This window comes from Bos grunniens, chromosome 20 (assembly GCF_055505025.1).
Source record: "Bos grunniens cultivar Pamir isolate PY7600 chromosome 20, Bosgru_T2T1.0, whole genome shotgun sequence".
In the NCBI taxonomy this organism is placed as follows: Eukaryota; Metazoa; Chordata; class Mammalia; order Artiodactyla; family Bovidae; genus Bos; species Bos grunniens.
This window is the reverse complement of record NC_141184.1, coordinates 13,281,072-13,295,842: the sequence shown is the minus strand read 5'-3', so window position 1 is coordinate 13,295,842 and position 14,771 is coordinate 13,281,072. Positions and strand designations below refer to the sequence as shown.

At 48.0% G+C, this 14,771-nt stretch overlaps 1 protein-coding gene across 2 annotated transcripts in view; it reads right to left on the bottom strand.

Moving 5' to 3' along the window:
- The window catches only part of OTULINL (OTU deubiquitinase with linear linkage specificity like), a 29,926-nt gene extending 20,839 nt beyond the window's left edge, over positions 1-9,087 (bottom strand). Inside the window, exon 1 of one of the 2 annotated variants that reach the window (XM_086361246.1) lies at positions 8,928-9,087. In XM_086361246.1, the coding sequence (XP_086217372.1) occupies positions 8,928-8,985 (58 nt within the window). In that variant the 5' untranslated portion in view covers positions 8,986-9,087. Of the gene's footprint in view, positions 1-7,003; positions 7,026-8,927 lie in introns of those variants that run through there. The other variant, XM_086361247.1, reaches the window with a different exon arrangement.
- Between the last annotated feature and the right edge of the window lie 5,684 nt (positions 9,088-14,771).

Genomic DNA, 14,771 nt, shown 5'->3' with positions numbered 1-14,771 from the left:
TCCCTTGCCTCTTCAGATCTCTTTGCTCCAAGGTGACTGGCTGCCCTCAGCGTCTCCATCAGCGCTCAACCCTGCCTCCGTGCCTGCCGTTGGGATGCACTCGTCTCTCTCTGGGATGCTCTTCACTCTACTCACTCTCCATTCTCGGCTCAGAGGTCACCCCAGGGTCAAGCTTCTCCTACCCATCCCAGCCCCGGGCTCCGCTCTCTCACAGCACACGGCATCCTCTTCATGGCACTCATCACAGTTTACACAACTGTGTTTGTGTTTGATTAGGGTCTGTCTCTGTGTGTAGGTACATGTCTTAAGGACTGGGATTGTTTCTGTTTTCACTCTGCTTTCTTGGTCCCTAGAAACACAGTAGACAGTTCCTAAATATTTATGGAATAAATAAAATGAATCAATGGAGTCAGAATCCAGTCCATGTGTCTCCAGGACAGACTGCCAGCCGACCCCAGGACTGTTCGCTCTTCTTCCACAGAAACAGAATCTTGACTTTGGCTAGATATGCAGCTCCTCAGAATAAAGACATGGCGGAATTGTCATGTGCTGGTACAAGGCACAGGATTTTAAGAAGCTGTGAAACAACTGAAGTTAAACTAGACTTGAGTTTGTTTTTTTTTTAATTCATGAAAGGTGGCACTGAGAGTGAAGCAGGCAGTCCCTACCTCTCCCAAAGCCGAAGCCAAAGCAAAGGCTTGGAGGCCAAGAAAGCGTGTTGAGAGGCATCCACAGCCAGAGGATAAAGAAGACTCGGATGTCACCCGCGTTCTGGCGGCCCAGAACACTGCAGCTCAGGAGGCAGCCCAAATATCCTCAAGAGAGTGCTCCTAGGAGAAACAAATTTGACCACTAGGCCATCATCAAATTCCCTCTTCACCACCAAGTCAGTCGTGAAGAAAGCAGACGACAACAACCCACGTGTTCGCTGTGGATATCAGGGCCAACAAGCACCCAGTTCGACAGGCTGCGACACTGACGTGGCTAAGGTCAACACCCAGACCAGGCCTGATGGACAGAAGAAGGCCTGTGTCGACTTGCTCCTGACTGTGACACTTTGGATACTGCCAACAAGATTGGATCATCTAAACTGAGTCCAGCTGGCTAATTCCAAATATATAAGTTTTCACTATTTAAACAAAAAAAAAAGACTCAAAACATCACTCAAAACTTGCACCACAGGCAAGATGCCCTGAGCGGGGACAGAAGACACACGAGCCCTTGACAAATGCCAGCACAGACTCTGCCCCGAGATGCCCGTACGCAGGTCTGCAGGTATCACACGTTGACCTGAGAGCACACAGCCTTTCCCACAAAGGCATCCATGGAGGCGACCAGTTTCTCAAGGACAGCAAGAAACAAAAGAGGAAGCTTGAGGAGCCTGGGGCAGGCGTGAGGGGTCTGCAGCTGCACACGTGATGGGCCCAAACTGTGAATGCATCAGTGAGGCCTATGTGGGAGAGGACGCTGAAATATCAAAGCACGAGGAACAGGGCAGTACCGCTGCTGCTGCTGCTAAGTCGCTTCAGTCGTGTCCGACCCTGTGCGACCCGATAGACGGCAACCCACCAGGCTCCCCCGTCCCTGGGATTCTCCAGGCAAGAACACTGGCGTGGGTTGCCATTTCCTTCTCCAATGCATGAAAGTGAAAAGTGAAAGTGAAGTCCCTCAGTCATGTCCGACTCCTAGCGACCCCATGGACTGCAGCCCACTAGGCTCCTCCGTCCGTGGGATTTTCTAGGCAAGAGTACCAGAGTGGGGTGCCATTGCCTTCTCCGAGGGCAGTACTAGGTAGGTGTATAAGCGGTGTCTGTACTAGTCCTTGTTATGACAGTTGGCTGAGAACCCCAAAGGGGGTTTAACCAATGTTTAGGGAACAAAACAGAGGGATGAACCCATCTAATAAACTCGCTCTCAGGTCGAGTGATTTTTCTCTCTACTTCAGATTTCAGAGGAAGGAATCAATAGAGTCGAGTCTCTCAGGGCTTCAAGTGCAAAAACTGAGGGACGCCACATGGATATGAATAATTCCATTGGCTACATTTGCATTTCAAGATGCCAGGCAGTCCCGGTCAAGCGACAAGTAGAATGAGACATAGCTGATCCGGCCTGATGATGTCAGTGCCAGCAGCCCTTCACACCTGGATGCTGACTGAGGATCCTCAGCACGCTGCCTGGCCCTCTCTCCCACTTCCCCTGTCCTCTCACCTTTCCTGGCAGCCAATCTGGAGGACACAGAGCACCCAGGTTTCCTGGCACTTCAGAGCTCTCACAGCAAAGCTGAGGCCCTCCTGGGACCTCCACCCTGGTGGTCCAGTGGCTGAGCCTCCACGGTCCCGAGGCAGGGGGTCCGGGTTTGAGCACTGGTCAGGGAACTAGACCTCACACGCTACAAGGAAGGGTTCGAATGCTGCCCCTGAAAGACCTCGCCCGCCATAACTAAAGATCCTGCATGCCGCAGCGAAGACTGAAGATCCCAGGGGCTGCAACTAAGACCCAGCGCAGCCAAATTAAAACAAAAAATAACTTACCAAAGAAAAAAATAGTTGAGACCTTTCTATGGGATTCCCTCATAGCTCAGTCGATAAAGAATCTACCTCAAGGCAGGAGACCTGGGTTTGATTCCTGGGTGAGAAAGAGCCCCTGGAGACCCACTCCAGTATTCTTGCCTAGAGAATCCCACGGACAGAGGAGCCTGGTGGGCTACAGTCCATGGGGTCGCAAGAGTCGGTCGGACACAACTTGGCGACTCAACAACCAATCACAGGTCAGGAAATATATCCACAGTGTGCCTGGTGTTACTCTAAGACCTGGAAGAAGTTCAGTTCACTTCTCTTCAACCTGAGAGATCAAACGTTCTGGGGAACCCTCTCTGCCCTGGCTTAGAGGCAGGTTTTACAAGTGGTTCACAGCCTGTGTCCCCGCCCTCCTCCCCTCCTGAGCCCCTGGGGACATGGCCTGTGTCCATAAGGCGTGGTGGGAACAGGAGTGCTGGTCCATTGTAAGGGGCACACGAGAAGGCAGGATGCGTGGCTCGCTTCCTTTCAAGAGAAAAAGACAGCTGTATTTGATTCACAGTTAACAAGATTTACAAAAATGGTTGGGGCTCTTGCCCAACCCCAACCCCACCCCCTGCAATCAGGGCAGGGCCTCCAGGACAGCCTGTCCGATATGCCCGAGACTGAGAACCCCAGTGTGTTGGGTCCCTTCCAGCCACCTGGGCTTGACATCTGATGTCCACCTTGACCTTTGAGGAAGAGCCCAAGGCACAGAGTCCACCTGGGGTGCCCGAGCCCTGCAGGCCGGGGCCAGGCCAGGCTGGGAAGGCTCCTGAAGGACCTGGGGGCTGCAGGCACTGAAACCCCACCCAGGAGGCCAAACCCAAGTATCCGGGCAGCTACTGGTGCTTGGAAGAGGGGCTGGGATTCTGCTTCTCTCTGAATTGGCAGAGGACTCTCCTGAGAAACTGACTTCCAATTATGTTATTTCTCCATCTTCTGGAAGACTGTGTGTGCTGCTAAGTCACTTCAGTTGTGTTCAACTCTTTGTGACCCCATGGACTGTAGCCCACCAGGCTCCTCTGTCTATGGGATTCTCCAGGAGAGAATACTAGAATGAGTTGCCGTGCCCTTTTCCCGAGGATCTTCCTGACCCAGGGATCAACCCTTGTCTCTTATATCTGCTGCATTGGCAGGCGGATTCTTTACCACTAGCGCCACCTGGGAAGCCCGTAGGAAGACTAACCCTAATATTCAATAAAAAATAAGCAACAAGGGACTTCCCTGGCGGCCAGTGGTTAAGACTTCACCTTCCAACACAGGGGATACAGGTTGGATTCCTGGTCCGGGAGCTAGGATCCCATATGCCTCACCACCAAAAAACTGAAAGGTAAAACAGAAGCAATATTGTAACAAATTCAATAAACACTTTTAAAAAAATGACCCAGGTTAAAAAAAAAAATCAGTTACAGGATAAGCAGAGAAAGCACTAATAAGGTGTTTTAAATGACTATGCATCTAACAATTCCACATACACTTAAAGTCAGAGTCACCTCATTAAATCAACAATAAGACTTACTATTAAATTCTTAATTCAGAATTTTATTGAGCATAGCGTTTTACGTGCTATTTCTGGGATTGTTGTTTATTACCTGGGAATCCCAGCAACAGTACTAACAGACAATGGTCCTCAGTCTTCTAGAAATGAACATAAACGTTTTATTATCCTCTTATTTTAAACATGACGCCACCTGTCTTTTCTGGCTCGATTAAATGAAAAAGTAGAAAAATAGAATGTGACTCGTATAAAAGGTCACTGGAAAAATGAGTACACACACAAAAATTTTTCCTGTTGACTTAAGGTAAAGTGACATTTAAAAGTTTTTCCATTAAATTAATTACAAATCAATAAATGTATATACAGCCTCTGTTTCGAGAACAGATTGTCCTAAGTAACTGAACATTTACCAGAGGATTCAAGGGGACAGGAGAGAAAGGTCAAACACTCCATTAACTCCTTTAAAAGGTACATAGAGACTTCAAAGCTGTGTATAAAGAAACACACGTGTAGGAAGTTTTAGCTCGATAATGGTGACTTTTTCATAATCTTCTTCCGTACACAGAGGAACACAGAGTTCCCTTAAACAACAATGGTATGAAAACGATAACCCAACTTTACTTTAGAACAACTTAACTGTGATGAGGTAACCTTGGAAGCTATGGTTTTTCCAGTAGTTATGTATGGATATAAGACTTGGACCATAAAGAAGGCTGAGTGCTGAAGAATTGATGCTTTCAAAATATGGCGCTGGAGAAGACTCTTGAGACTTCCTTGGACAGCAAGGAGATCAAACCAGTTAATCCTAAAGGAAATCAGTCCTGAATGTTCATTGGAAGGACTGATGCTGAAGTTGAAGCTGCAATATTTTGGTCACTTCGTGCAAAGAGCCAACTCACTGGAAAAGTCCCTGATGCTGGGAAAGATTGAGAGCAGGAGGAAAAGGGACAACAGAGGATGAGATGGTTGGATGGGATCATGGGCTCAATGGACATGAGTTTGAGCAAACTCTGGGAGACAGTGAAGGACCGGGAAGCCTGGCATGTTGCAGCCCATGGGGTCGCAAAGAGTTGGAAGTGACTTAGCAACAGAGCAACAACAACAAGCCTCGGAAACCAGAGCGCGCCCAGGTATTAGTCTGACTGTTTCAGGAGACAGAAGCAGGCGGATAGTTAAGAATCTGTTGTGGGAGGGGCCAGGCTGCCCAGTTTGAATCCTAGCCACCACTTACTAGCTGGAAACTCTGAGGAAATTCTGTGACCATCCTGGGCGTCACAGGGTGGTGGTTGTAAAGATTACATAACACTCTCCATGAGCAGTGTCTCCAAGTCCAGCACCATACCCACTGCTACTGTGGCAGGGACAGCCTGCGGGCTGGAGACTGCACCCACCCACTCACAGGAGCCAGGGAAAAAATGTCACTTTCAAATTCAGCAATTGTGCCAATCAAGAGAGTTTCTACTCAGCTAAAACACATGGTACCATAGTTTACCTCTTATTTGGTATTTAGTCCATCTCACAGACACAAATGGAGAAGGAAATGGCAACCCACTCCAGTATTCTTACCTGGAGAATTCCATGGACAGCAGAACCTGACAGGCTACAGTCTGTGGGGTCGCAAGAGTCGGACACGACTTAGCAACTAAACTACTACTAAATTTCCCACTGGAGAAGGAAATGGCAACCCACTCCAGTATTCTTGTCTGGAGAATTCCATGGACAGAGGAGCCTGGCGGGCTGCAGTCCATGGGGTCACAAAGTCGGACACGACTGAGTGACTAACACACACACACACACACAGAGACACGGAAGAGTAGAAGAATAAAAGTGGGACACAAACAAGCCGACATAAATAGTGGCTGTGGGCTACTTGCAAAATTTTAAGCATTCTGTCGTGGGCTTCTGGTGTGGGCATGTGTTTTCAATTGCACTGTTTGTTTTCTTCTTCCTCAGCCTTCAGACTGTTTTTTTAAGGAAGGGAAACCTTTCTCTTCAAGGTCACAAGCAGCTCACAGAGCACGGGAGCCAATCACTCCTCTGCTCCCTGCCACCACGGTCCCTCCCAGGGTCCCCTGTGTGTGGTTCCGCTCCTGAAAGCAAAGGCCTTGAAGGCACAGGCAGTGGGACAGGCTGCTGGTTCTCAGCTCTCCTCTGCAGTCCGCTAGGAGCGGCTGGGCGTGCCTTACCACCCTCAGCCTCCACCTGCCGTCAGGCTGCCAGCTCTTCTGATTTGCCCTCTCGAGTGAAACACAGAGACGCTCCCCAGGAAAACTCACCTGCCTGCCCAGGGTGGTACCTGTGAAGACCCCAGGGACCAGGCCAGAGGCTGCATAGGGCAGGTCAGAAAACACCTGCTTCAAACATAAAGTAGGTCATCCCTAAATGGCTCTGGAATAAAAGAATCCATGATATTGAGGAATACACATTTTAATTAACAGGAAAGTTAGTTAAATGGGAAAGTGGGGGCATCTACAAGTTTATGTGGGACACAGTTTCATAAAATGGGGATAAAAATAACAGCTACCTTCTAGTATAATAATCACTATAAGAATAGCAGCTAACCTTTGAGGGCTTATTAGGGCCAGTGGTTCTAGGCTCTTTATACATAAGAAAGACACAAGCAGCACTCAAACATATTAGCCATTACCATTATCTCTAAACTCTTTTCCCCAAACAAAATATTACCCAGAACAGCATATAAAACAAGTAAAGAAACACAGGTTGTTTATGTGGAGCTGGAGTGAGGGGACTTGGCGTTTGGGCCCCACCCCTTCCCACACCAGACATTTGTGTCCCCCAGGTCAACTCCCAGGCGCCACAGGGAGCCCTGTGGCTCCTGAGTACACGGTTGAACACTCATTTATCCCCAATTCTTGGTACTAAACAAATGGAGATGGGCCTCAGCAAGAAACCCCAGCAGTGACCGAACCAACAGGAAGTTAAATACCTTGCATGGTTGCCAGAAGCTAGAGGAGCCCCATGGAGTGGCAGGCACACAGCCCTTCCTCAAACATCAGACCCCGGGGCAACGCTGGGACTGGTGAGCTTAGTCGCACTTCCCTGCTTCTTCCCATCTTCTGCAAATGACCCATGGTGCCTCTTCCTGGTCTAATATTCTGCTGCTGACAGTGTCTTTCCCATAATACCATGCATGTTTAGTTCATGATTCTCAGTATCCAAATACTTAAAAAGAAATAGTTAAAATGGCTACCAAAAAACTCCTTCCATCCCTGTCTGTTCAGTGGGTTTTCTTCTGCTGTTGTCTGTTTTATTACCGGCAAATGATACTTGTTAACATTCACTATTATCTCAAAAGTGAATCTTGGTCTCTTACCAAAAGTCTTAAGGGTAGCTAAAAAAATTGAAAACAAAACAAAAAAATACCTGTCTCCACCCTAGCATTGGCAACTGGTTTTAAAACTTTGTCCATCCCCCATTCCCCACCCCCACACCCCCAAACATGACCAGCAAAGAAGGGAAAGTATGCTCTTAAGTCCGTGGAGGTTATGTTTTGAAGAAAGTTTTCCATAACCTGGTCTTTGAATCACACTCTTCCACTGACACACGGACTGCAGTCTCCATGGGCTGGGGCCGAGGAAAGAATTCTCTTTGCGCTCATAGCGCTGGCACACCCTGAACTTGGTGCGTTGGCAGGGAAAATTCCTGGCAACTCCATTAAGCCCAGAGTAAGACATCTTTCCGCCTCCCCAGCTAGCTTTTTCCAGCTGTACCCCTACCTCCACTTCCATCTTTGCTCTCTCTGCCAAAATAAGCCACAGAGAAGGGAAGAAAAATCACATAATAAAAAGTTCAGATGAATACACCCACAGGAAATATTGGGCTAATTCTATAACAATCCAAGGTGCAGAAAAGTTGAAAAATGAGATCGTTCTCCAAACTTTTGGGAGTGGGAGGCACGTCAGTCACCAGAAGTCTTGACTGAGAGGGGCTTGATGGATCAGCTTAGCCGCGTGCCTTCGTTTTTAGGGACCAGGATCCAGAAGTCCGGAATGGTAGACGTCTAGGCACACGGTCCTGGGCGGAATGATGTCTAGAACTCCTGTCCTAACTGAGAACCCTGCTGTTTTCCCAACACACCCAACAGTCTGCTGTGTGAAGTAAAAGTTCCTGCACGGACCAAGAACCCCCAATTAAGAAACTGTCCTAACAATTTTCCATCGACGCTGTAACAGGCGCGCGCTCTCCCCAAATGCACCGATGGGTGGGTTCTCACCCCTGGGGTGGCTTCCAGAGAAACACGCAAACGGGAACGTGCTCCAAGGTGAGAGGCAGCTCCCCTTCCTCAAACTTGGGGCTCAAAGGCTCAAACAACCCCCTCCCCTCATCCGGCGAGGGCGGAGACCCTGGCGATCTGCCCCCGGTGACATTTTTTGGGTTTGTTTTTGTTTCAAAAACCGGGAGTTTTCTCCGTTCGCTCATCGGGTCTCGACTGCCGCGAAGGTGTGGACCACATCCTCTGCCGGCAAAGCGCGAAACTCGTCCACTTCCCTCCGACAACGACCCAGAGAGAGAGCGAGCTCGGAGGGGACGCCGCCGCTCGTCGGCGCCAGTGCGCCCCCGCCAAACCCCGTCACACCGCACCCCAGATAGAGCCCGCGCTCTCTGTCCGGGAACTGGCCAGCGCCGCCTCAGCGGGTCGCTTGCCGCCTCGAGACCCGCACCAGCCCTGCCTCCCGGGGGGGCAGCTCCTGACAGAGATGCGCCCCACCCCCGACGCCCGCCCCAACCCTGAAGCCGGTTCCCCTCCGCACCCCCTGGGACTCCCCACCCTTCGGACCGCCGGTCCCGGGCCTCCCGACGCCAAAGGCTGCGCCAACCAGGAGAGCGCGTCCCTGAGGGCCCGGGCCCACCTGAGGCGTGGTTGCGAGGCCGCTCCCGCTCCGGCGCGGGGCTCTTCCGCGCCGCCATGCCGGCCGCGCGCTGCCGACGGGCGCGGAGCCTCGCCCGCTGGGTCTGACGGACGCGGCGGCCGCCCGCCGGCGCCCGCGGCTCGCTCCCCGGCCGCAGGCTGGTGGGCGCTGGAGGCGCGGGGCGGGGAACGCACTCTGCGCTCACGCCCCCGGGCACCCCAGGGGTTCGACGGACGCGCCGGAGCGCCAATGGGAGGCCGCGCCGCGTCCGGGGGCGGGGGCCAGGTGGGCGGGACTGGGGGAGTGGGCGGGGCCTCCGCGCCTTTCTGGATTCCCGAGCCGGAGCGGCGGAGAGCCTCTGTGTGCTCCGCTAGGATGCGGGCAGCTACTGCTGGGATGCAGACCCTCGTCTCAGGAACTATCCTAGCAGTGCCACCTGGCGGAATCCTCGACCTCCCTGGAGCTTTATATCGGAGGCCCATTGAGTGGGAAGGAAAGAAGCCTGCTGAGTGGGATGATGTGGGAGAGAGGGTTACCTCAGTGGCAAGGTTGCAGGATTCTTTTCCCTGGCCCAAAGGTTAAGGCGCTAATCGGTCACGGCGAGGCTGTAATCCAGCTGCCGACCCGGGGCCTGACCCACTAGATTGGGCTGTTTTTTCCTGATCTTTATTTCCCCTGACTCAGTGGAATGGCGATGTGCTTACATAGTACGCAGTTTATTTTCAGTTCCGTCGCTCGGACGTGTCCGACTCTTTGCGACCCCATGGACTGCAGCACGCCAGACCTCCCTGCCCATCACCAACTCCCGGAGTTTACTCAAACTCATGTCCATTGAGTGGTGATGCCATGCAACCACCTCATCTTCTGTTGTTCCCTTCTCCTCCCGCCTTCGATCTTTCCCAGCATCAGGGTCTTTTCCAGTGAGTCAGCTCTTAGCATCAGGTGGCCAAAGTATTGGAGTTTCAGCTTCCGCATCAGTCCTTCCAATGAATATTCAGGACGGATTTCCTTTAGTTTACTTTAGGAGAGGTTATTGACAAAATTGATCATCTCTTAAAGTGGTTTAACAGTAAAGGAAAAAATAAAGGAGTAGCAAATAGTAAAAATAAACAGTCCGACAATAGGAAGGCACTCACAACAAGAATCTTTCACCCCTGATTTCATAGTAACATGACTTTTTTTTTTCCAGAGAAAAAGGAAGAAAATTAAAATCCTGGTGAACTCTTCCTCTTTCTCCAATACACACAATTCCAGAGACAAACAGGCTTGCATGTGGCATGGTTTGGCACCTTTTGAAAAATTCTGTAACTAAAGAATGATGTGGAAAACACCCTGGCATTTTAGGTGGCTCCAGTACTTAGGGCAATGTCTGCAAGTAACCACTTTCCCCATGTTCTCTGGTCTTTGGTAACTCCAGGGAAATTCTGAATCAGAGAAACAGCAATTAATGTAGTGCTGGACAGTTGCCAATAGCTGACATCAGGCCAGGCACTTTGGTAATCCTTTTATGTATCATTTTACATATTATTTGATCTAATCCTTACACCGGCCCATGAGCTAGGTACTCTTGTTATCTCCAGTTTAAACATAAGGAAACTGAGGTTCAGGAAATGCTAGTGCAGAGTTTAAACCTAGGTCTGATCTCTCCACTGCCCCACCATTCTGCCACCCATGATTCACAGAGGATAATAAAAATGTTCCCAAATTCTGGTGCATGTTTAGGGGAAAAAAAAAAAAAACTCCTTCTATCCAAATCAGATTTTAACCTAGAGGGGTAGTTTTCTACAGCCATAAAGCATGACTCGCGTGTATAGAGCCTTGTTACTCATACAAATTAAAGGACTTAAAATTGTGTGTAATTAGAGTTATGAGCCATGATGAGTACAAATTGTCTATCCTAGAGGCTGAAAATACCAGGACTAATTTCTTGTGATAAAATTCACTTGAGTCCTTTAACTACAAAACAAATTAGCCAGTAACTTTCCCCTCCTCCCACAAGATAAAATTTATGAACACAGCTGTTGGGACTCAGCCTAGAATCCTTTCAATTAATTCACAATCAGGGTTTCTTGGTTTGGTTACTCTGAAATCTGAGTGGAAGGCCTCTTCATGTGGTATTTACAGACCCAGACCTTGAAGCCAGACTGCCTGGTCTGGCGCTGCATCCTAGCCATATGGACTTGCTCAATTGTTTAAACTTTTTGTGCCTCAGTTTCCTCATCGTAAAATGAAGCTCAAGTGAGTATCTTCCTTAGGGGGTTGTTATGGGGATGAAGTGATTAGATATGTCCTAAACCCTTAGATTAATGCTTAGCACATAATAAGAACCACATAAATATTAATCTAATCGAGGATGTGACTACGCATAGAGGTTTCTGATTGACCTTCTGGCCTACCCATGTGTGATTTACTACCTGTCTTAACAATTACAAGGTTATCAAAACTTTTACTGACCTGGAATATGAGATTTTTGCAGATAAGAATTATGATCTAGAATCCTTAGTGCCTAGCTCAGGGCTTGAATTTTTTTTTTTTTTTTTTTGTATATGGACAAACCTTTATTGCTTTTACTAACACCAATTTTTACCTTCTACATTATATCACAGTTTGAATGCATAGGCTTTAAAAAAACTACCAAGCTGGTAATGCATTAGGAAAATAACTATAATTGAGCCAGCATATTAAAATCATACACTGTGTTGTCCTTAGTCGCTTAGTTATGTCTGACTCTTTGCGATCCCATGAGACTGCCAGGCTCCTCTGTCCATGGGGATTCTCCAGGCAAGAATACTGGGATGGGTTACCGTGCCCTCCTCCAGGGGATCTTCCCAACCCAGGGATCGAACCCAGGTCTTGTGGATTCTTTACCATCTGAACCACCAGGGAAGTCCAAGAATACTGGAGTAGGTAGCCTATCCCTTCTCCAGGGCATCTTCCCAACTGAGGAATCAAACCAGGGTCTCCTGCATTGCAGGCGGATCCTTTACCAGCTGAGCTACCAGGGAAGCCCATTAAAACCATATATCATGGACCTATTAGGTAGAGCTTGGATATGTTTGAGTGGATACATTGAGAGTATGGTGTGAGGTCATACTCTCATAAAGGTCACACTCATGAAGATACCTGTAGCAATTATCTCAGCTGAAATGTTGACACAGATATATTACACTCCCCAAAATATCAACCTTCGAACCACTGAAGACAAAGCCAACGCCTAGAAGCACATCACTTGATTGTGATGCTGGAGAGTTTGGAATGAGTAGCCAGGGGCAATGGCTACTCCAGTTAGTCACATGGATGATCTTGATATGGTCCACATCAGAAGAAAGAACGAGAAGGGAAAAAAGAGAAAGAAAGAGAAATGCGGGAGGGGTGGAGAGAGAGAGAAAGATGCCTGGTCAATAAATTTTAGCAAATATTTTCTCAGACTTTTTGTTTTCATAAAGTTTTCTTGACCATTTGAACTCTGAGAATGGAATGTGAATGTCCAGAAGCACTGAAGACATTGCAAAATATATTTTCCCTTGCAATGCCAAACTTTTCACATTATTCAAGGGTCACTCATTCACATCTGGGTCAGTCCCGGGCTAGGACAAGTTGACATTTGTTCTGAGAACAGTGGAACCCATGACGCATTTAGGCAATAGTTGCAATTTTCATTTCTACTGAGAGTTTGCTTGGTTGACTGACTTCTAGTTAAATATCCCCCTCTTAACTGAGAGACTGCAGAGGGAATGGCTGTAATTCTTGCACCAAGAACTTTACTTGGCACTGGAAGGTACTTATTCAGTAGTCACTGAATGAGAACATGAGTCAATGTGTGAGTGAAGGCAATGACAAGACTTCCAACTAAGAACCCATGGAATTTTCCCACCTGTATTCACTTCCAACTGTCCTTATCCAAATTCATTCCTTTTTTTTTTTTTTTTTTTGGTGGTAAGGTATACATAACATGAAATTTACCATTTCATTATTTTTATGTGTATAGATGAGTGGCACTAAGTACATTCACATCGTTGTGCAAATATCACCAACCATCCATCTCTCAAACTTCTTTCATCTTCCCCCTCCCTCAGCCCCTGCCCTAGCAATCATCACTCTACTTTCTGCCTTTGAGCTATTTTTTCAATATGATTACTCTAGCTTCCTCAAGTGGAATCCTACAGTCTTTATCCTTTGGTGACTAGCTTATTTTAGTCTACTGATGTCTTCAAGGTGCACTGCTATTGTAACACATGTCATAATGGCCTTCCTTTTCAAGGCTGAATAATATTTCGTGGGATGTATATGTTACAGTTTGCTTATCCATCAATGGACACAGGTTGTTTCCACCTTCTAGCTATTGTAAATAATACTGCCATGATCCTAAGTGTACAAATAACTGTTGGAGTCTCTGTTTTCAATTCTTTTGAATATAAACTTTAGAAGTGGAATTGCTGGATCATATCTATTTTGAGGAACAGTCATAAAACAGTCATATTTTTTCCACTGCAGAAAACACTTCCACCAACAATGCATAAAGATTATATTTCCTCCACATCCTCACAGGCATGTTATTTTCAATTTTAAAAATAATATCCATCCAAATGGGTGTGAAGTGATATCTTACTGTAGTTCGGATTTGCATGTTCCTAACGATTAGGAATGCTGAGCATCTTTTGATGTGCTTATTAAACATGTGTAACATCTTCCTTGGAGAAATGATTAAGTCCTTTGATGATTTATTGTCTTTGAAAACATGATGGCATCACGGTTGATATCCATAAAAGTTAAAATTTGAGTAACCTTTATCGTTACTTCCATTCTGCACTGTTATCAGGTAGGGTCACTTTTTCTAACAGAGGCAATGTATAGAGGTTAATAGGTTAATCGTGATGATGGTGATGATAATGGCAGAACTTAGTTGAGCACTCATGAACTGCCAGCCTCTATTAATTGCTCAGCATGTATTACTCAAGGCTCCCAAGTGGTGCAATGGTAAAGAATCCACCTGCCAGTGCAGGAGACACAAGAGACATGGGTTCAATCCCTCGTCGGGAAGATCCCCTGGGAAAGAGAGTGTAAGAGCTGGCGAGAAGGATAAAGGAGGTCCGTTGAGAGCCATACAGGGAAGTGAAAGATGCGGGGGTGGTAGATGTGGAAAAGAACATCACGATTTTGTATAGGCCCAGACCAGAACTTAGTGTTTCCCTTTTTTTGTTGGCAACTTAGGTGGCTTTGTGTGTGCTCAGTCTCTCAGTCATGTCCAGCTCTTTGTGACCCCATGCACTGTAGCCCACCAGGCTCCTCTGTCCATGAGATTTCCCAGGCAAGAATACTGGAGTGGGTTGACATTCCCTTCTCCAGGGGATCGTCCCAACCCAGGGATCGAACTCTTGTCTCCTGCATTGGTGGGTGGGTTCTCTACCACGGAGCCACCTGGGAAGCTTCACTCATTTCCAAATTCCTGATATGGGTCCTGCCTGTAGTTTGCATAGAGGTGTGCTTGCTCACCATCTCTGGCCTTTGACCTTGCACTGCCTGGGTGTGCTTTCACCTGGCTGGCCCTAGGGGTCCTTCCAGATTCTGCTCAAGCCTACCAGCCTTTGGGGAACACTCCTGGACCACCCATGATGAGTTAGCAACTGGCTCCACTGCCCTCCTTTGTATTCCCATCATTTCCACTGCACCCAGCACTTGTCTCTCCACACTTGACCACGAGCTCCCGAGGCTAGGGCAAACTCTCAGTCTCCCCTGGGTCTCCTGCTTAATGTCTGGTGGACCCTGAATATTCATTGGAAGGACTGATGCTGAAGCTAAAATTCCAATACTTTGGCCACCTGATGTGAAGAGCCAATCCATTGG